Source organism: Apteryx mantelli, chromosome 4, assembly GCF_036417845.1.
Source record: "Apteryx mantelli isolate bAptMan1 chromosome 4, bAptMan1.hap1, whole genome shotgun sequence".
Lineage (NCBI taxonomy): Eukaryota > Metazoa > Chordata > Aves > Apterygiformes > Apterygidae > Apteryx > Apteryx mantelli.
The window spans coordinates 82,344,022-82,367,417 of record NC_089981.1 but is presented as its reverse complement, the minus strand read 5'-3'; the positions used below and the strand labels follow the sequence as shown (position 1 = coordinate 82,367,417).

At 36.2% G+C, this 23,396-nt stretch overlaps 1 protein-coding gene across 3 annotated transcripts in view; it reads right to left on the bottom strand.

The window, feature by feature from the left end:
• Positions 1–1,803: 1,803 nt before the first annotated feature.
• Positions 1,804–23,396, bottom strand: part of PPP2R5E (protein phosphatase 2 regulatory subunit B'epsilon) — a 77,429-nt gene continuing 55,836 nt past the window's right edge. For 2 of the 3 annotated variants that reach the window (XM_067295085.1, XM_067295086.1), the window contains exons 4-14: positions 22,824–22,925; positions 20,673–20,765; positions 15,290–15,420; positions 15,146–15,205; positions 14,422–14,530; positions 13,382–13,435; positions 13,236–13,286; positions 12,267–12,386; positions 11,011–11,138; positions 8,991–9,092; positions 1,804–6,333 (exon numbers count right to left, since the gene is read on the bottom strand). In XM_067295085.1, coding sequence (XP_067151186.1) covers positions 6,234–6,333; positions 8,991–9,092; positions 11,011–11,138; positions 12,267–12,386; positions 13,236–13,286; positions 13,382–13,435; positions 14,422–14,530; positions 15,146–15,205; positions 15,290–15,420; positions 20,673–20,765; positions 22,824–22,925 — 1,050 coding nt within the window. In that variant the 3' untranslated portion in view covers positions 1,804–6,233. The remainder of the gene's footprint in view (positions 6,334–8,990; positions 9,093–11,010; positions 11,139–12,266; positions 12,387–13,235; positions 13,287–13,381; positions 13,436–14,421; positions 14,531–15,145; positions 15,206–15,289; positions 15,421–20,672; positions 20,766–22,823; positions 22,926–23,396) is intronic. The other variant, XM_067295087.1, reaches the window with a different exon arrangement.

The following is a 23,396-nucleotide window of genomic DNA, read 5'->3' as shown; positions in this document are numbered from 1 at the left end:
CACGTCCTTGTACCAATGCAACGTCTTTCCTTAGTTAAGGTCAGGCCCATTATGCTTGAACTTCTTTGTGCTTTGGCCAGCAGGTTGGCACATCTATCCTCAGCGCACCACTCCACTGTCCAGATGCTTTCTATAAATATTGCCTCTTGGGTTGTGGCTTTCTCCATAGGTGAAGTGCAGAGTCTTCAGACACAATCAAAAACTTGCCTCATTTTTATAACAGGATTCAGAAGCTGTATGGAATATCTTAACTGTACTCCCTTTCTCATGCTCTGCTCAGAAGACCTCCCCAGGTTCAGGGATAACGCAAAGAAGTTCCCAGACATTTTCAAACAGGTATCAGAGGTATGAGACACTGTCCAGTAACACAAAAGATTTTTTTTCCCCATATATCATAAACTTTTTATTCTTCCTAAATGATCCCTAACCCCTTGTGCCATCTGCCATTTGCGAGAAAAAGGTACAGAATGGACTAAATGAATAGGGGAAGAAAAAAAACAGGAATAAAAAAATATAAAGTGTCAGTATGACATTTTTCATGTGACGGGAACTTCCAGAAAGGTGTGCAGTGAGTTAGTACATTTCCCTTCTAGGTATTTATTAGCAAACCCAGAGTATTTGCTTTGGCTTCAGCATTTAATCTTTAAATACACAGATAGCTTTGAATTCATAATGCAAAAACCTTATATCACTTTCTAGTTTAATATCCAAAGTACCGCTTTACTGTACATTAAAATGGTAATTGAATACAGACTTGGGAACAGCTTTTATCTGCATACAAAATCTGATTTGCAAGCCACAGACCTTTGATCTGGGGTCCAAACTCAATTTAAGATGAAACCAGAAGCTCTGCTATTACATGAGAAACTGAAACATTCCTTGGAAGGAAACACACAGACAAAAAATTAGCAAAGCAATCATCATTGCAAAAAATAGAAAACTGCTTTTTAATTCCAGTCCTTTAAAGGTTGTTTTCTATTTTCCAAGTACGGAAGACAAATCCTACCCTGAAGGCCAGCTTAGTGCAAGTTCTAATTTTAATTGTTTTTAAACAACTTCACTGGAAAATACTTGCCTTGCAATAAGAAATTAAAGAAACTGCTTGATTTATACATGAAGATGTTAAAAAGCGATCTGAATATTGTCTTACAAGTATTAAAGAGATTCTGATAATGAGCTCTTCTAACAAAGGCATGCAAGATCCACTTGCTGAAAATTAATTTGGCAAAATTCAAAATGGAAAGAATGTTAAGAAATAGGTAATCGGAATAATTCACCTAGAAAACTGGCATTTTAAAATCAAAAGTAGATGTTGAACGCACATTGTCTCCAGTTTTATTGTAGCATCCATGCCTATCATGCTTCTGTTAAAGCTGTGCATGAACACTATCCCTTACCAGGCTCTATCTGCAGTTCTCTCCAGATGGTGTTTCCCACAGAAGCGACCATCTTGGGCATCTCTCGTGAAGTCTTGTTCCTTTACCAGCTGCAAGGTATAAGGCTCAAAGGGTTCGGAAAGGATGCTGCAGATCTACTGCCTGTTCTCCTCTATCCACTGCTCTTCACTTCCCTCAGCGGTGTGGTTGCATGCAGTATGAGGATGCTCATCATCATAGGAGGGCCTTTAAAAAAAACCTGAACGAAAACTTCAACTACCACCTCGTTGCTTGGGTGGTTTTCCTCACACGAGCATCCTTTCATTTAATACATAAGAGCAGATATCTGATAGCTGGAAGTTTACTGCTGAGAAGGTACATGGAGTTTAGACGGGAGGAGGTGGAAAAAAAAGCCAAGCACCTGGAAAACACTTCATTGCTTCTTTATTTAGATGCACCCACAGTACAGAGCCTCTTGAGCATGTGCAAAAGAGGAAGATTACACATTTATAGCTGGGAGCACCATTGAGTTCGAGTTTTCTTTGATACCATTTTTAAGAAAGTAAACTATTTCCAAAGAATGACATTTGAATCCAAGAGCTTAAGACCTGCTTGCACTTTATCCAGAGGTGGAAGATATTTTTATTATTACTTTGATGTAGAGTAGAAGACATTTTCACAGTCTGGTTAGACCAGTCTATATATTTTCATATGCACCTTTTAATATATATAAAAAATGTTTCATTTTTCCCCCCTACCCACAGATAGTTAAATGCATCCAAGTTGAAAAACAATAATGGACCAGAGCATTCCTATGGGGAAAAATGAACTTTTGCTGCCCTCTCCTGCTTAAACAATGAAATGCTAAAATATTAAGAGATCTATGAATCTAATGCTAACCTTTAAACAAAAAGCATGACAGGTCATTCGCTATACTACAATCAAAAATAGGACAACAACAAGAAATGTATTGGTACTATTTATATTTGAAAACTCCTCATCATTACATGAGGTTATGAATACAACATATTTACAAGTAAGTGATCCAAATAACGAAAACTTGTATTCAGAGAGGTCACGATAAAAAGCGTGTGCTTCTGTGGATAGGAAGCAACACTTGGATAGAAGTTTTGAACCGAAATTAGTTTCATTCTGTTTCAAGATCCTGTTTCATACACTTCGAAAAATGAAAAGCTGGTGAATATAAAATCTGCTGCAGAAACCAACTAGAAAAACTAATTTGGGGCTCACTATATAGCTAAGTGAAGCAGGTGAGCCAAAATTTAAAAAAAAAAAAGTCACATGTAAATAAAACATTCTTCAATCTTGCACATTGTCACCTTTATCTTGTTTTAGGGAAACTGCTCTGTGATGGTACTGTTATACAATTAAGAGAAAGGGCATCTTTGTTTTCTAAGACATCTAAAACCAAATCATTTAGGTTTTATTTTGGGAGAGAGGAATATATTCAGTTCTTTCCCTCTTCTCACAAAACTATAAAGAGGTTTTAAAAGCTCCTAATAATTTTTCTTTCCATAGTGTAAGAGAGCCCGAGGCTATACTTACACATGTATAATAAGTATAGTTGCTGCAATTCTTGCTCAAGCAATTCTTGGTTCTAACAGCCTGGATTTTTCCATATATAGGAGGAGATAAAAAATAAATTAAATCCTTTTCTTTATGCTAACAAAACCAAGATTAAATTTACTGTAACCTTGCAAGTGAATGCTCCAATGGCATTAGAATACTTTTATTTAAAGCATTCCAATGTTTGGAAGAGAGACAAAAAACACTCAAAAGCAATGAAAGAAAAACAGTAAGGGAGACTTGCAAGATGAAGAAAGCAATGTGTGCTTAATTTAAAGTATATGAGAGGAACTTTACTTTTACAGTTGTTATATCCCCATGACCTGATGCAATGCCCTAGTATTGAAAATGTAACTCCTTCCTTTTAAGAAACAGTATTCAGTCCTTTCTCCTGAAACCAATATGGTACAGGACACGAGTGACCACCCAACAGCTGCTGTAAGAGCAGTTAATAAACACATTTACACAAACAAAGGTAGTTTCTGGAACTCATGAAGCAAAGTGGAAGCATAATTAAATAGATGCACTGATCACACTTGGGCCCATACGCTGCCTTCTTCTTTGCCTGAAACTCCAATCGATACCAATGGGAGCTCTGTACGCGCAACAGCAGCAGAATATTGCATTTGGGTTGCAGCAAACAGTGGATCCCGGGGGTACAGTCAGATTCGGGGGCAAGTGCTTCTTCACATACATCACACAGTGCAACCTAACATCACATCAGCCTTTTAGAGTCTCGTGACTAATATCACATTGTCTCATTCAATTTAAAGAAACATTCCTTCTCGGAAGTGATAAATTATCTATAAACTTTAGATACTCCCCACTCTCCCCACATCAGAGGTAACATCAGAGGTAACAAAATATTGCAACCCATCAGGTTCTCATCAGTTTTGTATGATCAATACCAGAACATCATGTCAAAACCAAAAATAGTTATGAACAAACAACACTCACCTAAACTCTAAGTACAGGACAAGGTGCTTTTTCTAATGTCACATTGTTGTGTTTTACTCCACCAGGTGGAAAACATTAATTTTTTTTCCTCCATTATATCTCAGTATTTGACAATTCAACACAGTCTTTAAGCATGAGTAAGTTCACCCTTTTATAAAGCATGATCATTTCACACAAAAAAAACACTAGCAAATATTTTTTGTAACAGAAATAAAAGACTGTCAAAATCAATGGGCTAAGGGACATGATTTGTTATAAATTTATTTAATCTTCAGTATTTCAGCTTGCACCTTTGCTTCAACACTTTAAAATAAAATGTTTCAACTATGACAGTAACTGCCTAATTTACATTGCGTCCCAGTCAGTGTTCTTGAAAGAAGCTCATATTAATCCCATTAAACCATGTTGTGTTTGGTGTTGCATATGACTAGTTCCACTTTTTTTCCCAGAATTAACAGTGTCAAGTTTTTACAAAATTGTTGAGTTTACAACATTTGTGTGCGCAGACCCAGGAGTACAAACTGTGACCTGATAATCCTGAAACAGTCAGTAGTCTAGGAGGGAATTCTTTCTTTCCTCTTTTCTGTGCCTGGAAACAAGAAAACTTCAAATCCTACTGTATATTTAAATGGCAGGAAGAAAAATATACAAGCTTGTATTTATATTGTATTTCTATCAATGGCAACAGGTCATAAATTCATGTTTGCAACTATCACAAAGACTCATGAACACCAAATCAGTTTTATACTGAAAATACTGTTGGATTGATGGTTTAGGATTATCAATTCACTGTTGTCATGTCTATAACAGTTCAAAAGCATCCTGGAGAAAAATCCTGAAACACATACCTTTCGGTATATAATAATGCAACTGCATTAGCTAAATATATACTGTACATAAGTCTTATCAGCATTTTAACCTACCAAAGATGTAAGATTCCACTTTCAAATACAAAGCAGATAGCCAATAATGTATACTTATAATACAGCCCTCTTCTTTTTGTTTTTTTTTTTCTTTTGTTTCAAACAATTTGGTCACAATGCACCTTTGATATAAAAGCATTTTAAACTTTATTATTAATACTCAGAACATTAGGATTTCCAGAATTTTTTCAGTAGCATTTGTAGAACCACTTTTGGTAACAAATACAGTAGTTAGGAATGAGCATCCAGGTGAGAATGCAGAAGTATATTATCCAGAATCCTTTCCAGCTAAGACCATAGGGCTGGTGCTGTGATGAGTAATAGTACTAGAACCACAAAAACACTATAGTATGTTTCTTAGAGGCTACATCCTCTTTTGCTGGAACACTTTATAAATACATATTAAAAAGTAAGGCAACAACTCCAAACAGTCCAAACTGCTCGCTCACCTCAACTGCCAATAAGATCCGTGACCACTGGAGATCAATTTCATGCTTGCACTGTTTAGCGTTTGTCTTTATTCTTTCAAAATGGTCCAATAAAAACATACTAATAATTCAGCAATTAGTATTTCTAAAACAGCTCTGGTATGCATATCCAATGCCATTTCACTAATACTGGTTAGGTAATCTTGGGTGTTACAACTGCCCATTTTTAAAGGATTGTGGACACTAATTTGGATTTGCAATAAATAGGTGCATGAATCCAAGGCTCCCTTTCCTGCTATGTTTATGACCTATTGGTTTCTTAACTCCTAATGTTCAAATTAAAGAAGCACCAGAAATAGCCTGGTACTAAAAATGCTCACACCAGTAAACAAAACTTTATTCAGGACCTACATTTTTCAGGGCCCTGATTTGAATGGACATTCAACTTATGAAGATGTGCAAAAGGAAAAAAAAAAGTCAAATTACAGTAAAGTTATCCAGAGAAGGAGGATGTTACACAAACTCATAAGGAAATGACAGTCTTTTTTCTCTTTTACTATAAATACACTTAACAGTTTAGCAGAAAGACAAGCTAAATTTTAAGATTGTTCACATTTGAAAGTTGTATTATACTCTCTGCTAACGATAAATAAGGAACAGGTCCTGACAATGGAATTTGACATCGCAATTTTCATCAACAGATCTTTGAAGACTGGTTTTAAAGAAGGGTTAAAACAATGATTATGTTTGCAAAGTTCTGAGAAGTCCATCTGCTGTCCAAACTTTGGATTAAAGTCCTTATTTTTTTCCTTTACTTAGAGACAGGTATATACAGTGCTGTTGTAATAATGAAACAAATGTGAAATCTACTGTAAAGTTGCACAATACAGAAAACTGTTGCTCCATCTTCTACTACATAAATGTGTGACTCCACAGGTTAATAATGCTGTTTTGTTTTTTCGTTAAGTTGGAATTATTCCATCACGTCTAAGACCTCTCTTTAATTCCAAATCCTCCAGTTTTTTCCACAGTTCTTCACGCTCTTTCTCTTTCTTCTTCTCACTAACGGATGAAATAAAATGAAGAGTTAGGAGGAGAGAAGACTGTAAAGTATGTATGTAACAAAAATGTAGTTGACATTAATTAGCAGCACTAATTTTGCTCTGTACCTCTGCAATTCTGCTAATGTATATTTAATTTTTGTAAATCATTTTCACTTACATTTTTGCTTTTTGCTACCTACATGAATACTGCTAAACAAAGTAGCAGGAGAAGAACATAAATGTAATCTGAAAAAATAACAGTGTCCATAGTCAATACTTTGCAACACAGAAGAAAAAAAATTTTCAGTAGAATTTTAGTATGGATCAAATATATCAAGATTAGTAAAAACTAACATTTCCAGGACTAATTTGCATTAAATTATTTTCAAGTTTATTTAAGAAAGCTATTTTTTACCTTATAAACGACAGCCACTTTCTAGAATGAGTGTTCCCTTATGGCTTTAGAACCACTTATATTGATTTTGGGCACTTTCATATAGCTCAGACATAAGTTAAAGGAAAGTTCAGTTACAAGATGTCTTTTGATCAGTGCTTTACTCTTTTTCCTTAAAAAATTCCTACAATAAAATCTGTGTGGCACTTGCTTTAACAGCAGGCTTTATTGGCTGACTGGATAACAGCAAACCCCAATGGTTGCTTTACCTGCATTATTTGCTTTCTAAATTTCCTGTCTTTGCCATAGCTTACTTAGAATAAATGTTCCTGATACTGCAAGTTAAAAAAATGCTTTCCATTTCTACTAAATTACCTTGCAGGTTCAGGTCAAATGTGAACCTAACAATTATAGAGATACAAATTCTCACTTTGTCACATTATAGAATTTCTGAAAATATTTCAGCAGATTAGAAACTTTATTCCTACACATCTTCATTCACTCATAGTGCTGACAACTGACTCACTAATCTGAAAATTTAATTTCCCAAGAGTATTTCAAACATGTAAAAAATACAAACAACTCACAAATAAGTCCCTGAAGGAACAGCTTAAAAGAACAGAAGCCACTGCAACTAAAGAGTATTTAAAATTAAATGTAAAAAAGAGTAAGTGAAATGGCCCAATATTTTCAGGCTACTTACCAGGTATTTATCATCTAATCATTATCATGTATATGCATGCTTACTAAAAGACTGTCAGAGGATGATAACCTCATCCAACTTACCTATTTGACCTATCATAGTCATTAATACTGAACATACTTATTCACAAGCTTTAAATAGTATAAAAGTTACACCTTGTAAATGCTGTTTTTACTGAGATACCCAAGGTTCACTGTACGCATTAAGGTAAATATCCCATTTTATACATTCAGATATTTATACATTTTAAAATGATAATTAGTAAATAAAAATGGTGAAATGGTCAGCACCAGCCTTGACAGAAGATAAAATGTCAGTAGGTGCTAGAAAAATTCGTTACACAGTTCAGTCAATAAACTTCACCCATTATCTATACACGGGACACGCTACAGCCCTGTCTGATCCTGTTAAATGCAGAGTGCCTCATCTAAGGTGCAGAGTCAGTGCAACATCCATTGGTTTATTTAAGTCCCAGCTGAGGCTCCTCAGTACATGGGTGGATTAGATGCCCTGTCCTAATATTCTCTGCCTTTTCCTCTAGAAAACCATGCAGTGTGATCTCAGCTGCTTTAACAGACTGAGCCATATCTATCAAGGCCTATTTAGAAATCATCTGCGACTTAGCTCACATATAAAAGTAAAATGCTATATTAACAAGCTAACCTAATAATTGTAGATTTTTCCCGGATAAAACTTCTTATTTTAAAACAACAAAGCAGAAGGAAGGACAGTGTGACTCCAGTCACACAATTAAAAAAATATCATGACCTCCAAGAGACTTTAGAGGCTATACTAACCTAACAAGGTCTGATGACATACAGTACCCTTCGCTTTGCTTGTGGGAACCCCAAGTCACACAAAAGGTACGACTTAAACGAAGTTGCAAACTCCCCAGAGTTCCCGAAGTTTCCTCATTTTTTTCACCTGCTGCTTTGGATAAGCTGAAATTTTAGACAAAAGATGATGCGCTATAATAGGAAAATGAAGATCAAGGAGAATAGACAAAAAAACATTTTACTAGAGTGCAACTAATGATTGTATGAGTGGTGTGGATCTAGCAGATCCTGCATGCTAAAAGACTCAAATACAGCAAGACCTCCGAATCTGAATAAGAAAAACTGAAGGGGCTGAGAGGTGCCTCTTTGCTTTAAGACCACATCTAGCCTAAGAACAGTATCTTGGAAAATCGTATCTTAGGATTTTCTCTCACATCTCTTTCCTAACCTCAGTGTGACTCTTTCGAAGTCTTTAAGCAAAGTGGTATCCTTAAACCCTTGTTTTTCTTTTATTACTGAAGATCTTGAAATGTTTAAGTCTTTTGGAATGCAGAGCCAGAAAGAATTCCACAGGGAATGCAGACTCACAAGCTATGCAATGGGTACTGTATTTCATAAGGGATAAAGAACCACCTATACGTGGTATTATCTCACATCTTGCAAGGCGGCAGCTAAAGAGCATGCAGAAAAAAACGAGGCATTGTGTCAGTTATGTGTGAGATTATGCAATTACAGCTGGTGTAAGGGAAAAACTAAACAGCAGGCCTTATGCACAGCTGACAAAAGAAGCTTTAAAAAGTTACCGCTGACGATCTGACTTGTAAGTGGCTGTCAGCTCGTCAAACATGGTGCTGTTCATTTCCATAAATGCCTTCAACACATTGTAGACTAAAGCCACAATAGCCCTGTGAAACAAGAAGAAAGAAAAGGAGTCTATTAGTTTCAGCTGAAATCAAATGAGAAAGAAAACTATCTTCTCTTACCAACATTTCTGTGACTGATTCTGTGCTTGCAAGAATGATAATGCAAATCCTTCAATTTCAGTGAAACTACTCTTGATTGAAACATTTTAAAGGTGAGAATCAAATTTCATTTCTCTGCTGATTACTTAAATGGAGCAACCCAAAACTCCATGGCAAAAGATAACAACAGAAAGCTATTACATAAAACTGCAGACTCTTCCCTCGTGCTGTATAGCAATTCTGAATGCAACTCCAGGGATAAAAACCATCAACGTTGGCATAAGTAATAGAATTTACACATGAAATAGGAATAACTCATATTTCCTTAAGATTTTTCTATGAAGCTGAACATTCAGTGCATCTATGCAAAATAGAAGTCTGGATTTCAAGATTGATTTCTTTGTATTCATACACTCCATATTCATTTGTTACTTTGGTACACTGAAAACAAAACAATCTTTAAAAAACACAAATCATTTGGGTGAGATATTGCAGTATCTGTATAAAGCAGTGTGTATATATATAGTGTCTACTTAAATCTCTGCCTGCTTTGCTTATGGCTGTCCCTGATCTCACACAAAAGCCAATAAACCATAGCTTACATTAAATTTGTTTAATTGCATAAAAGTGACAGGCATGATCTAGTCATGTAAGAAGAGAAGGTGTATAATAAAAATTTTAAAACAAATTCAAAGGCATTCTGTCTCACAAAGGTTCAAAAACAGGTGTAAGCGGTTTTCTCTTTTAAATCATCTGACTGGATAACTAACCTAAACCTACTGGAATTTCCAAAAGCAGATGGGTCTGCCAATAGCCTTATTATCTAGAGGTCAAAATTTCCTTCTGGCAGTGTTAAAGATAAAGAAAAAATTGAAACAACTAAAAGGGAGGAGGGAAGAACTGAGTATGAACAGCATACAAAGAAGTTGGAATAGATTACATGCATCTTAACCTGGTTTGTGTTTGCAAGATATTCCTGGTGAAAGCACAGAAACTTGAGGGTTTGGGGAGACACAGAACAAAAAGACAAACATTTCAGAAGATGAAACATTTTACAAATGCTTTACATTAAGGACTTAATGAAGCAACTGGGATCTGAATGTAGCACAGTTCATTAAAAATGCTGGGTTTACTAAGTGGTAACCACCTTGGCTCAGAAATACTCTTCAACCAAAAGTATAGAATATGTGACATCAAACTGTAGTAGTATTTTTCATTTAAAAACTTTCCACTAGGTCATTTAGTTACAAAAAAATAAAATAAAATAGAGCCAAATTAACCGGATTTCAATATGAAGCAACTGCTGAGTAATACTGTGCTTAACAGAGAACAGCTGTATTTAAATAAATTTATAAAAAACAACCCAACCTAAGGACATACTGAAATTTATACGCTCCATAAACATTTAGAAAAATGTGGTACCAGAGGTCTACCAGAGGTATCAGCATCACCCATGATACAGCCACAAAGGCTTATTAATGCCAAGTGATACTCATCTAGACAATTTATGATCAGGCTTATGACATAATCCAGTTCATAAAAAATTGCGTAGGAGAAATGCTTGATGAGCAACACTTTTTCTTCAATAACAATGTAATGTCTAATTTCTGTTTTTTCCAACTTACGAGAAGGTTTATTTTTATCCCATGAAGTACAAATTTTTGTGCACATATCAGATCACTTACAATATTTTGAGCTAAGCTAGAGTATGGTCTAATTTCCATTGGCATTAATAGAGCTGCACCTGCTTGTGCCAGCTTTGAAATTCGATCATTCCCATTCAGATGTTCTTCAGCAGACACTTTCTAAGTTGATTAGTTGTTTGACAAGCAGCAAGATAAAATTTAATGCCAAAACTTACGGATTCCAGTGTTCTTTAGAAATCCTATAAAGACTGGAAAACATGATGGGAAGTATAACGTTTGAATTCTCCTCTATCAAACTCATGATGTATTCATTATTCCAATAATACAGCGCTCTTTCAGCCACCTTTGAGTCAGAGGAATAAAATATTAACAGGAATTCAGGTACCTATAATTTTTGTAATATTCTGAAGTAAAAACAAATCACATAGCAAATTTAACTGCGATGAATTAACATGAAATCATTAACTTCAGAATTAAAACTCTATTTTAATCAGTAGCATAACACGCATTAATGGAATTAAGTTTTTATACTATAATTCAGATCCCACAGCACCCGCCCTCTTTCTCCTGAACAATACGCTGTCTCTCAGCGAAGGCCAGCTGCAGACACTGCAATACTGCTGCAGCTTTGGAGGGGAAGGGAGGGAGGAAAGACTTCATGCCTCTCCATTCCCTCAATCGTGTAACTTCAGAGTTGGAAGGAAGACAGCAGCACGGGGGGATCAAAGGAAGGAGACAGGGAAAGGCCTGGTAGCTGGGCTGAATTAGGGGGAAGAGAGTGGGGAAAAGGGAACCAGTGATCTAAATTATGCTGAAAACAGACATGGTCCAAAGAAGAGCCTAAGAGTCACAGCAGCCTATGTGCTGGCGTAGGTCACAGAGCTTAATACGGAGGCCCTACAGGCCATGAATCCCATCTCTTCTTCATGTAGGATTAAACCTTCATTCCTATTCACCCCCCTTCTTTCTGTCCTGTAACTGGGCCTGCTTGAAGAAAAGAGGCTATGGGATCCCAGAACACTTCTCCAGTCTTAATTAAACAAAATCTTGCATTACTGTCACCTCCAACCAGACAACCTTAGAGAAGGAAGTAGGAAAACAAGAATGCTGTACAACGCTGTGCTGAAAAAGGGAGCAAATACATTCTACTGGGCCTATCAGTCTAAAGGCCACGTGGCAAGCACCCACCTGCCAAACACAGTTTAAGGCCTTCGGTGGCTCAGAACTGCAAATTCTATGCCATAGCCCAATATGAATTTAACTTGTCATTCATGGAGCTCTGAACTGAAATCAGAGCAGTTCAGAAAAGGAACTTCTATTGCAACATACCCTTCCATGGAAGGCCAAAAGACAAGTATTTAAAATCACATAACACAAAATAACATTTGCAATTCAGGACTTTTTATGTTTGAAATTGAGACTATACATTCCTATAGACAATAACCAAACAATAACCTCTGCTACTACTGACCTGAAAATGAGGGCTAGAAACACACTTGGCAATTTGTTTAAACAAAGGTTCCTGGATTTTGACAAATTGTGACGGTTCGATCACATCCAAGATTTCCTCCAGCTCCCCTAGGAACATGACCTGAAGACAAAGAATGAAGTGTTGAAGTCAAAACCTTTGAATTATCTTGATCTGCAAAATCCTGTGTGCCCTCAATATTCCACTGCTTCAGGGAGAACGGGAAGCCCTCACTAGCTCAACAAGACTCTCTTTAAAAAAGAGTGATCAGTTTAGCTTTTGCAATTTCCGGATCTGGTCTCTGTTTACAGAGAGGAGGAGAAGTGTGTGCAAATGCTGTAGTTAAAGGTAATTAGTAATCCTCTAAAACAAAATTCAGAATTGTACCAGCATACCCACGCTTATAGAGACAGAGACTTTGATTCACCAAGGCTTCAACTCTAGTAATCAAGGAGAGTCACTTAATTTTATCTCCTTTTTGGAAGCAACATTCAAAATAACAGTTCTGCTGTTCATCAGGGAAACTCAGATTTGCATAAAGAATATGAAATAAAAATGTAAAGGTCTAACTGTATCCTTTATACGTTTAGTAGGTAAATGCCAGATAATAAAGCATCCTTTCATCATCCCTGGAAAAATATAATCCTCACATTTAAACAGTTCCAAATCTAATAGAATTTTCCAATCTATCCTCACTATATTTATTTTCACCTTTCTAAAACAGAAAGATATTCTTTTCCTTGTGGAACAACCAGTGCTTATTTTGCTAACAGAAATTGTGGTCATCAGAAGCTTTTTTCTTCATAGTCTCTTCCATCCAGAAAAGAGGATTCAAGCATGGACATGAATTAATAACAAGATCCACCACAGCATGTGTAATCTACCTGGAAATATCCAGAAATTCCCTGCATATTGTTTTGTAGAGTTACCAAACTCCCTCTTACTTTTTGTTAACGTTAACATATCACTTACCTCTTTCTGACTGCAGGTTTTTGGCCAGAATTTCATTAAACCTCTAATGACCTAAATTAGAAGAAAAAAAAATTATATTTTTACTTTTCTCATCAGAGGGTAAGCCAGATGTTTAAGATACAAAAAAGCATGAAAGAAATATTTACTGGTTCTGTGAGTGAGGGGTCTTTCTCCAGAAACTGTACTATGCAATATGCCAACTGTGAAAGGGTAAAGATTTAAGAAAACGGAATTAGAACATTTTTTTAATATAAAAATGTATAAAGAGACATTAAAAAACAAGAGACTCAAGGCAAGATGCTATACAGCTTTCTCAGATTGCATCTGACTTTAAACTGAGATGCAAAGGACTGTGCAAATTCACTCAAAGTCCAGTTTATAGCAAACAACATATAACATACTACAAAAAATTTAAGGTGACAAAGTGGTATATACTATTTAAAAAAAAAAATCAGAGGAACTTGGAATTCTAAGTACAGTCATATAAACAATATTTTGAAGATTTCATTACTCCCTGAAACTGCTTCTTTTACACTTTTTGTATATTGGCAAAACCATGAAAACTCTCCCAGATAAGCTGGCACAGACAAAACCTAACAAAACACAACTAGCAAGCAAGGCTCCATCAGCATAAGAAAGACTGCACTATGTGAGATCAGAGAGAAAGGCAACAGGTATCACTTATCAGAGGAAAAAACGTCATGAAAGCAGAATGTATAAAAGAACAATGTGCAAATGTGAGGGAAAACATTGAAGATTAAGCAAAAAATGAGGGTGTTAGTATTCAGAAAGTTGTTAGAACGAAGACGATACTAGGCAGTATAAGACTAGGAAATGCAAATACTCTCTTGGGACAGGGAAAGGGGCTGGATGGAATGGGGAAGGCAGCCTTCAGAAAGCAGCAGAGAATAAAATCTAAAGAGAGAGTTTAACTACTAAACAAAAAACCCAAAATCTTACAGATGTATAGAGGTCTGGTAAATTTTCATTTTTAATTATCTAATCAGAATAGAAGCAAGACATTTTTAATACAAAACACATTAAAATGAATAAAAATAGCTATCACATTTTTCCATATGATGAAACTTTTCCCCCACCTTTTTTTGTGCTAAGCAATTAAACTTCCAAAGCAACTAAAATAATATATCATTCTAACTGAACAGAAAAATATTTTTATAATTTCTACCTGCGCATGGAAGAGTGATAAACTCCTGACAGTATGTAAAGGAATCAGCACCTTCACCAGAAACTGTTTATGCTCTGCCTTAAGAGGTAAAGCAAAACCATTGATAATACTAGAAATTAGAAGAGAAATATTTGTTAGTGTTATCATCACAGAAAACATACTTGAGGTCTGAACAAGTAGTTTCTAGATTAAAATCATTATTCAAGAAGACAAGCTCATGCTATTTGTAAATAGGTGCCGACTTTTGTCCTGCTTGATATTAGCGACGCAGTATATGTCTAGGTAGCAACTCGGCTCTGACCTAAGAATCATTATGTAAACAGCTGCATGAACCTGTTGCCAAACAGATAAGACTTTGCCTATGTGGTCAGTAAATTCACGTACACAATGTGTTCTTTGGTAATTAACAATTGAACTTACCAGAACTAGATTTGCTTGAGATATTCACACTGTTTAGTGTGCTTAAAAAAATCTGCAGCACATAAGGATGAAGTGCACAGGATGTAATACAAGGAAAAAAAAAATTAACCCACCACTTTATGCATCCAGATATATATTCCTGGCAAAGACCTGAGAGAGATTTGCACATGGGCTTACAGATGAGCATGTGCACACATCTTTTTTCAGAATCAGGGCTTTGAGTAATACTTTTTCCGAATCTGACACTATTCTGACGTGTCCAGAAGGAAAGTTTGAGATAGGTAATAAATAAGGACTCATTTACCTTCCTAAAATTTCCAACAGTTCAGCTACGCCATTGAAGTGTTCAGTTTCATAAACAAATCTAAAAAAAGAAAAGTTAAATATAAGTAATATATCAGTTTCCTACAATGTTCATAAGAGAAAAGTATCTTCTCTCACAACTTACCGTAGAAAAATATTATTAATCTGTTTTCGGATAAATGCTCTGAGACCAAGAAACTTGCCATAAATTCTGTGCAAGACTGTTTTTAGGTAGTCCCGTTCTCGAGGGTCTTCACTGTCAAACAGCTCCAACAGCTGAATTTAAAGATAAAGAAACAAATGAATCAATGGTTTGACTTTATATTTGACAAGTATTACATACAGACCTGAAGATAAAAGTTATGTTTGTACAAGCATATGCATGTGTGGATATGATATCTACGTTATCTAAGATGTAGAAATACAGTATTTAATATTTGTTGTAACCTCAGTACAACATCACCCAACTCAGCTTATTAATCTCCGTTTCGAATATAACAAATCTTTGGCAATCTTCAAACAACCAATGTACTTTTGATTAATTAGCACCAAAATTTTGCCTTTCTTCTCCACAAAAATTAAAAAGAAAACAAAAATAATTAGGGGCTGTCACACAATGGAAATAAGACAACTTGCCTATTACAACTCCACCATTCTCTCACTCTGTGGAACTATAGATCCTCATTTGCTCTAATAATTTGACCACAAATCTTTGCATCAAGGTCACATTTTTCCAATTGCTTGTAATTTATATTATGAGCTCTTAAGCCTTCCAAGTTACTGCACGGCTTCATGTTGTGGAAAGACTTGACACTGAAGTCTATGCCAGCAATGGATCTGCTGTCACAGGATCTCCACCAAGCTAGATGAATCAAAGAATTAGGGAGGATTAATCTTGCAGGTTGAACAAAATGTTAGCTTCACTATCCAGTAAGAAAGGCCTGTACTAAGGATCTCTTAAATAAGATTTTAAAACAACAGCAAAAAAAAAGACTTAAAAATAATTATGCAGTATTCAGTCAAAACAGAATACCATCCAGTGTCTTGGACTGTACAAAATATATCCTGAAACACTGAAATCTGAAGTTGCTTCTAAGACTCAAACCATTAAATGAGCAGCAGGAATATCACCTATAGGATTTGTGTCCTATTTGGCTTGAATCCTCTACGATCAAAAAAAAAAAAAAAAAAAAAAAAAAAAAAAAAAAAGAGCTTCCTCCCACCCTTCCTTCCTACCCCATCTTTTTTAACACAACAGCATGGGTTGTGCTGGAGGACATCTGGAACAAAATAGAAGGTAAACCTTAAAAAAAAGAATCAGGAAATGTATGGAAAGTAAAGAAATTTAAGGTAATAATCACAGGCAACTAGGATCTGTCTGGCATGAAAAACAAAGCAGTTGGCAACTGGTACCTATCCTGCAAGAGAAACAAAGGCAGTTTGCCAAAGAGATCTTATGATTGCACAAAGATACTGGCACAGAAAAAATACTACAGGAATGGCAGAAAACAAAATTATCTTAGATTTACAAATAGATAAATTATAAATATCTATCATAAATACATTTAGTAACCAACTTACTTTCTCTTTAGTTACTCAAGGAAGTTCTAATTTAATTTCTACACTAAAACAAATTACGTGTACATTCAGAGCTCTGTGCTTGTACAGAACCTGAACTATTTCACAGTGATCAGGTGGCAATGCCTTACTGACCAGATCTGGGAAACGGGTACTTTAAGCAGGAATGACTAAGAGCTTCCAAGTTAATTAGAATATTGGAATCAGGTATAGTCAGCCATCAACAGCTCTTGTGCAGGCAAATACATCATAATCTTCAACTATGCATCCAATCTCTAACTTACATACTTGTTCTGAAGTGTTTAAATGAAGAAAAAAAAAAGATTTTACATGTTTGTAATATGAAACTTCTTATAGAGGTGACAATTCCTAATGTTAAAAAAAAAAAAAATCTTAAAATTGATGACATAAATTGCAGAAGTTAAAGCAACTAGAGACTTCCAAAATCACAGAGTTTATCTTAAAAAACTGCTGAACCAGTATGTCAGATATCCAGATAGGCCTATGCTCTCAGAAGCGTAGAGCTACTACAGTTAATAAAACACAACTTTTTTTTTTTTTTTAAATACATGGTCACTAAGGTTATTTTACCTCTCCATCTTCTTGTTTTCACAATATTTTTACTTAAATTACTACTTTAAGTATTTTTCCTATACTTCTGCAGCAACTGACCACTGCTAAGTAGCATTCGGCAAAGTAACGCAACCATAATTTTGCATGGTACCTTCTTTTGGAATTCAGTCTAACGCTCTGCCAGCATATGCGTGTACCTGATCTCTCTTAAATGCTACACAATTTGGAGGAGTTGGGAGCGGGGGGAAAAAGAAAGAAAAAGACAGTTGGAAGTTGTTGTCTGGGATTTTGCTTTCTGACATCCAGGTTCAGGATGGATGGATGTATTCTTCATCACTATTTGGGACGTTTCTGTAGCTTGCAATGAGATCACGCTGTCTCTCCCCTGCAGGAAGGATCTATGGTGGGAGTTTCACGAGGAAACTATGAGGTTTGTCAAGCGCCCTCCGGGGATCATAAGCACGTTGCTTCGTTCAATCAGCTCTACACTTAAATAAATAAACAGCCACCTCATCCTTCCTCAAATAACAAATTTCACCCAAAGACAGCAAACAGCTGGAAACACTCACGGTTTTAATTTTCTTATTGAATTGGTTTCAGGAGCAAAATATTTACACTTCCAGTTCTGTTATACAGAGCCTCTGTAGAAACACTGCTCAACTCGGACTTGGTCTCTGTTTGATTAAACAGGCACGTGTTTTGATATGTCCAATTTGTTATCAGCTTTCACCCATAAAGCTTTATTTTAATGGACAGGCTGCAAGATTTCCATAACTCCTGTGATTATTCTGACACTAAGCATACTTAGAAATGTAAAATAAAATTTCCAAAAAAGCAACCTACAGTAACATAAATACTTGTGGAGGTATTTGAACAGCATGTCTCTTAGCAACCACTGCCAACCATTTCAGACTGTATATACGCAGTTTTTAGAAATGAACAGTTAAGTACAACATTCTGTCAAAAGCTGAACGCTAGTAATACATCTGTATTAAAAAAAAAGAGCAAAAAAAAAGCAAACAAAGAACCCTTTGAAAAAAGCCCATTAAAAAACAAATGTCTCATTTCTGTATACAGGCATACTCACTGCTAAGAAACATTGAAGTTTCTCAAATTTTAAAAACAAGTTACAGAAAAAGCTGATTTTAAAGACTGACACAGTGGTACTGTCAGTATCATGAAACAGGATCCACCAAACAGTCTCAACGTTTCTAAGTTTCAACTTGGTTTCCAGTGCAAGTGAACTGTCACAATCACAGATTCAGAGAGTTATTCTAGACAAACGCAAAAATATAATAAAAAGTGCAAGGACATCCAAGTTCCAATAGGCCAAACACAAATTTATACACACACAAATATATCTACTTGCATGTGCACATAACACTCAAAACTTCGTAATCTATAGAAAAACATGTGTTTTAATACTAAATTGACAGACACATGGTGCACAGCAATATATAAATATGTTTCACCTAACCATACAGCAAGAGCTTTTGAATTATTGAAATTCTTTTGAGCTCTACTATGTTGTATCATACATTTTCAGATAAGTAGCCTTCGAAGTCTTATACTTCCCTTTCAGTAGATACCATTCTTTCATTCAGCAGATCATTACAGGCTAACAGAGTCCAAAAAATCCTTGTTTTAGATCCACTGTCCTGGGCCAAATTCTAACAGGGTTGAACGCTTTGAAAAGACATAAGTGTGGAGGATACTTCCACTCATGACCAAGTCCAGCAGCTCATACCAGGAACATCTAGCAATGGTATTCCTCTAGATTTGGAAGTAGAACACAAGCATCCTTTCTAAAGCAATTCTGTTATACCTAAAGCAAATAAAATTAGTCCAAGAAAACCTGCCATTAGTGATTTCCCCTCAACATATTCTTACATCTCCACTAGCTGCAGGATGATCACAGACTGGTGCGCCCTCTCATTCAAATCAATATTTAAATGAGCAAGCATGAAAATCCATCATAGAGGTGTGATGCAGAAGAAAAAAAAAAAAAGTTCATTTTCTCTAGAAGAGGGATAAAATAAAAACAGAATATTTTCCACCCCTAGAGTGAAGAACATCTTGTGATATTCAGAAGGAAAGCAAAGTCCCTTCTTAGTATCTTTGAATTTAAGGATAGAAATGGCTCTTGGGAGTATTTTTCAGGTATTCTTTGTGTGATTAATGTACACGGACAGCAAAAGCACTGCTTTTATATCCTGGGGACCTTAGGGAAAAATAAAAGCCCCATGATAAAAAGGTGAGAGAAAGGTTTTCAGAAATGCTGAGCATCTCCTGCCACTTCTAGTTTGGCTTTTATTCAAGTCTCAACGCCCAGGAAATTCTCTTGCCTAACGAAGTAGGAATCTTTAGAAATTTCCCTGATTTCAAAAGCAAGCTACAGACCCAGGTAAACACGAAGTTCTTTCTGACTCTCGGGTTCCACAAAAATTCATGACAGTAGTGAAAAACATAAGACAGGCCTATGGCTGAAAGCTGAAGAGAAAAGGCAAAGGACCTTATCTGTGAAGGTTCCTAGCTCATTGCAGAAAACATGTGCCTTCAACCATCTCTCTTACAGCCCCTGTTGAGGCCTGGAAGAAAGTTTTTCAATAGCGAAGACTAACCATCATAGTTTCACGTGAATAACGAGGCACACAAGAAACACAGCTTGTACAAAAGGAGGAGGAGGATGAAATGTGTGTAAAATATCTGGCTACCAGCTGACTGACAGAGGCCATCTCTTCCATTTAGCCACACTGATGGCAAGCAAATTACAAAGATAAAGCTTCCATTCTTTGCCAAGATTGTTCATTATTGATGCTTCTTCTACTATGCTTTTAATAGAGCTTGAACCTTACATGGCCTTTTGATTTACTTCCTCCCCAATCACTATAGCATCACTTTTTTTCAGTGCTGCTCTGGGAACAGGTTTGTTAATGAATTTCTGCCCCTTTCGCCAGCTTTCCAGCAGAGAAAGGAAAAGGAAATACTCTCCCCTTCCAACAGAAATACTGTAACAATATTAAGCCCCATTAAAATTGGGGTTTAAGTAGTCTCTCTAGATGGCAGCATTTTTAGACTACTTCATAGTAAACCTCTCTTTTTTCAATGGTTATAGTTTCGACTCTCTCTCACAACCAGTAAGTCAAATATTTTGATTAGTGTTAAAACTGGAGCCAAAACAAGTATTTTATACATCTACAGCAACACAGACACATATGCACATGCATATCTCTCTGTCTCTCTAATTTGAAAACTTTTATTGTAAATGCTTGTTTAGTCTTTTTCTGTTGCAAATGAAGTTACAGTTTCAAATTTCAAACAAAATCTTTCAAACATTAAAAGCAAAGTGAAGCCTGAAAGAAAACAGATCAGCTTACCTGCAATACAAATTTCTGATCTATGTACTTTTTGGCAATGCTGGGCTGGAATTCTTGGCTTTCCAAAAATCGTATGAAAAACTCATATACAAGCTACAAAAGAAAAAAAATTATGGTTTAGTTCATGACTTATTTTAAATGTTTTCCTAAATTCTTTCTCTAGAAAATAAAAGTTATTTTACTCAGGAGCACATGTAAAAGATTCTTCTGTTTTATCAAGTTGCTACCTTAAAGCTAGAATTAATTACATGAGCTCTGTAAGTTAGTTCTGCTTATTTAACTCCAGTCAGAGACATTTCATTACTAAGAACAGGCGCTGCCACCTTGTAGTGTTTGTTATCGTCCTGTAAAGCTTACTAGAGCAATCGGCAAGCACATTTTGACTGTCCTCTGAACTGCTGACGTCGCACCAAAATACAGAAATTGTGATTCTGAAAGGGTTGGCGAAATAGTCGGAAATATTTATTTTAAATTAGAAACTGCTCAGCATAGCATTCTACAACAACTTGAAACAGAGAAGATGAATACAAAACAGCATTTAATCAGGAGTTCCTAACTTACTGCAAAGGTTAGCTTCAGGGCTGCAGAATCTTTGCTTGCTCTCGTGCAAGTCTATCTCTGTCTCAACTAGTGCATAACAAAAAAACTGTATATATCAGGCAGAAAGGAAGTGAAGCGAAAGAGGCGCTACCCAGGCCTCATAAGACGGCAACTCTGACCTGTGACTGATCAGAGGAGCTAGCCAGCTATCAACTCTCGCTACTGAAACTTTTCAAGAAGAGTAGCCGTGATAAAGCGTTTCCCCTTCTGGCTTTTGTAGGTATACATACTGGTACTGAAAGGAGAAAGGCAGCTACAAATTATATTTTAAAACAATTTTAAGCTTCTCCATGTAAACACCAATTTACTACAATATTGCTACTGCTATGTGTCAGCTTTCTCTGACTCCTAAAAGGAAACAATAGGAAATCAAAAAGGGTGAGAGAGCCTTAAAAATACAATACGGAAAAGAGCTTACATAACTAACATTAATTCAGCAGGAAATCAATTCCATCAGCTCCCGACAAATACTTAGGTGGCCATCATTCTTCCAATGGCAAATCATCCGCTGGCTTAGAATTCCCTCATCTGCTTGTAAATACGACTTTTAAAACTACAGCACTAGTGCGAATGAACATAAGATGAACAGACTGAACAGCCTGTGCTGTCTCCAGGCAGGAAAAGCTGTTCAGAGCTTCCTTGAAGACTCTAAGTTTCTTATTTTCATGAGATTTAAATATAAATGAAGGGAGAAACCTGCATTTCAACAGATTCTAAATTTTGAGAGAACAAAAGAGTGAAACAAACTTCTCACAGGCAAGGACTGTCCGTACAACTGTCAAATAAAATCCTTATTTTAAGTTGAGATCAGTCATGCTCCTTTGCTCACAGAAATTCCCAGAGTCCGCAAACTCTTACTCAGGCAAACTTCTAAATTTACCTATGGTATAAGTCACAGTCCTGTCTAACACAAATGGGATTTAATGCAGCAGCACCAATGCTGCTGACTTTCTCCAAAATTACTTTATGTTCTTTGTTCAAAATACCTTGCATTGACACTTGAGGTTCAAAGGGAAGGATGATATGCAGCAGTGAGCATACATCCTGCCATGAACACCTGAAAGCAAACCTGGGCTGGGGGAGAACGAAGGGGATGGAAAAACACCAATATGCAGATTATCATTTGTTTTTCTAATCAGCAGCCAACACCTGTGTGTTTTTGTATGAAAATTAGCTATCCTCAGTAAAACAAAACTGCTAGCAAGATCATCCCCACACTGCTCTTGCTGAAGTTGCTGGAAAACACGTGTAGAGCAGAGCAGTTTAGGAAGCAAATTAATTTTTAAGTCAATAAAGGAGAATAAGAACATGAAGAATATCATCAGTCCAATCTTGAAAGAAAGCTCTAACATCTTGCAAATTCCAAGTACTCTCCTGTCTTTGTAGGTACTTTATTTTAGCAGAGAACAATATTAGCAAGGGAAAAAAATAGAATTCTGTTACTATATCTCATAAACCAGTTCTGATTCACAAGTGAGCAAAAGCTGTAGAAAAATATTAAAATACATGAAGCAATGATAAGGACTACTTCTCAGATAAATGATTAAAAACCTGTAAATGTGGCCATGATGCCTCCAAGGTGGGTTCGTCTTCTTCTGGATCAAATTCATTGCTGTCACTAGGTGGGAGAGTTCTGAATATATTGCAAGATACCTAAAAAGCAGAAGGAAAAAACACCAAGATTAGTTTTTTGAAATAGCCCTAGGTATGAGGACACTGTATGTCTATGCCTACTCTGTGTCCCCTCTATCAGCGTCACATAAGGAGTATTGCTTTTGCTTACTGGCTGACAAAGCTCTTTAGAAATGGTATAGGTCTAAGGAACCTATCACCTTAACAAACCTGCCCCCTGCCTCGGCCTTCCCTTCTTCAGGTCCGTGTGTTTCTTTTTTAGTGACATCCCAGCACAGCCCAGTCTGCCATCATTTTTCTCCACCACTTCTCAGATGAGCCCACCAATATCACTAGGTCTCAAGGGTCATCACTGGGTCTGCAAGCCGATAAGCATGGCCATTTTGGAGATATGGGAAATGCCATAAACATGTGAACATTACAAGTGTTTGCGTGTAACAGTTATTTTCCTCTGCACAGGGAAAACACTAATGGCATCTGCTTAAGGTCTCA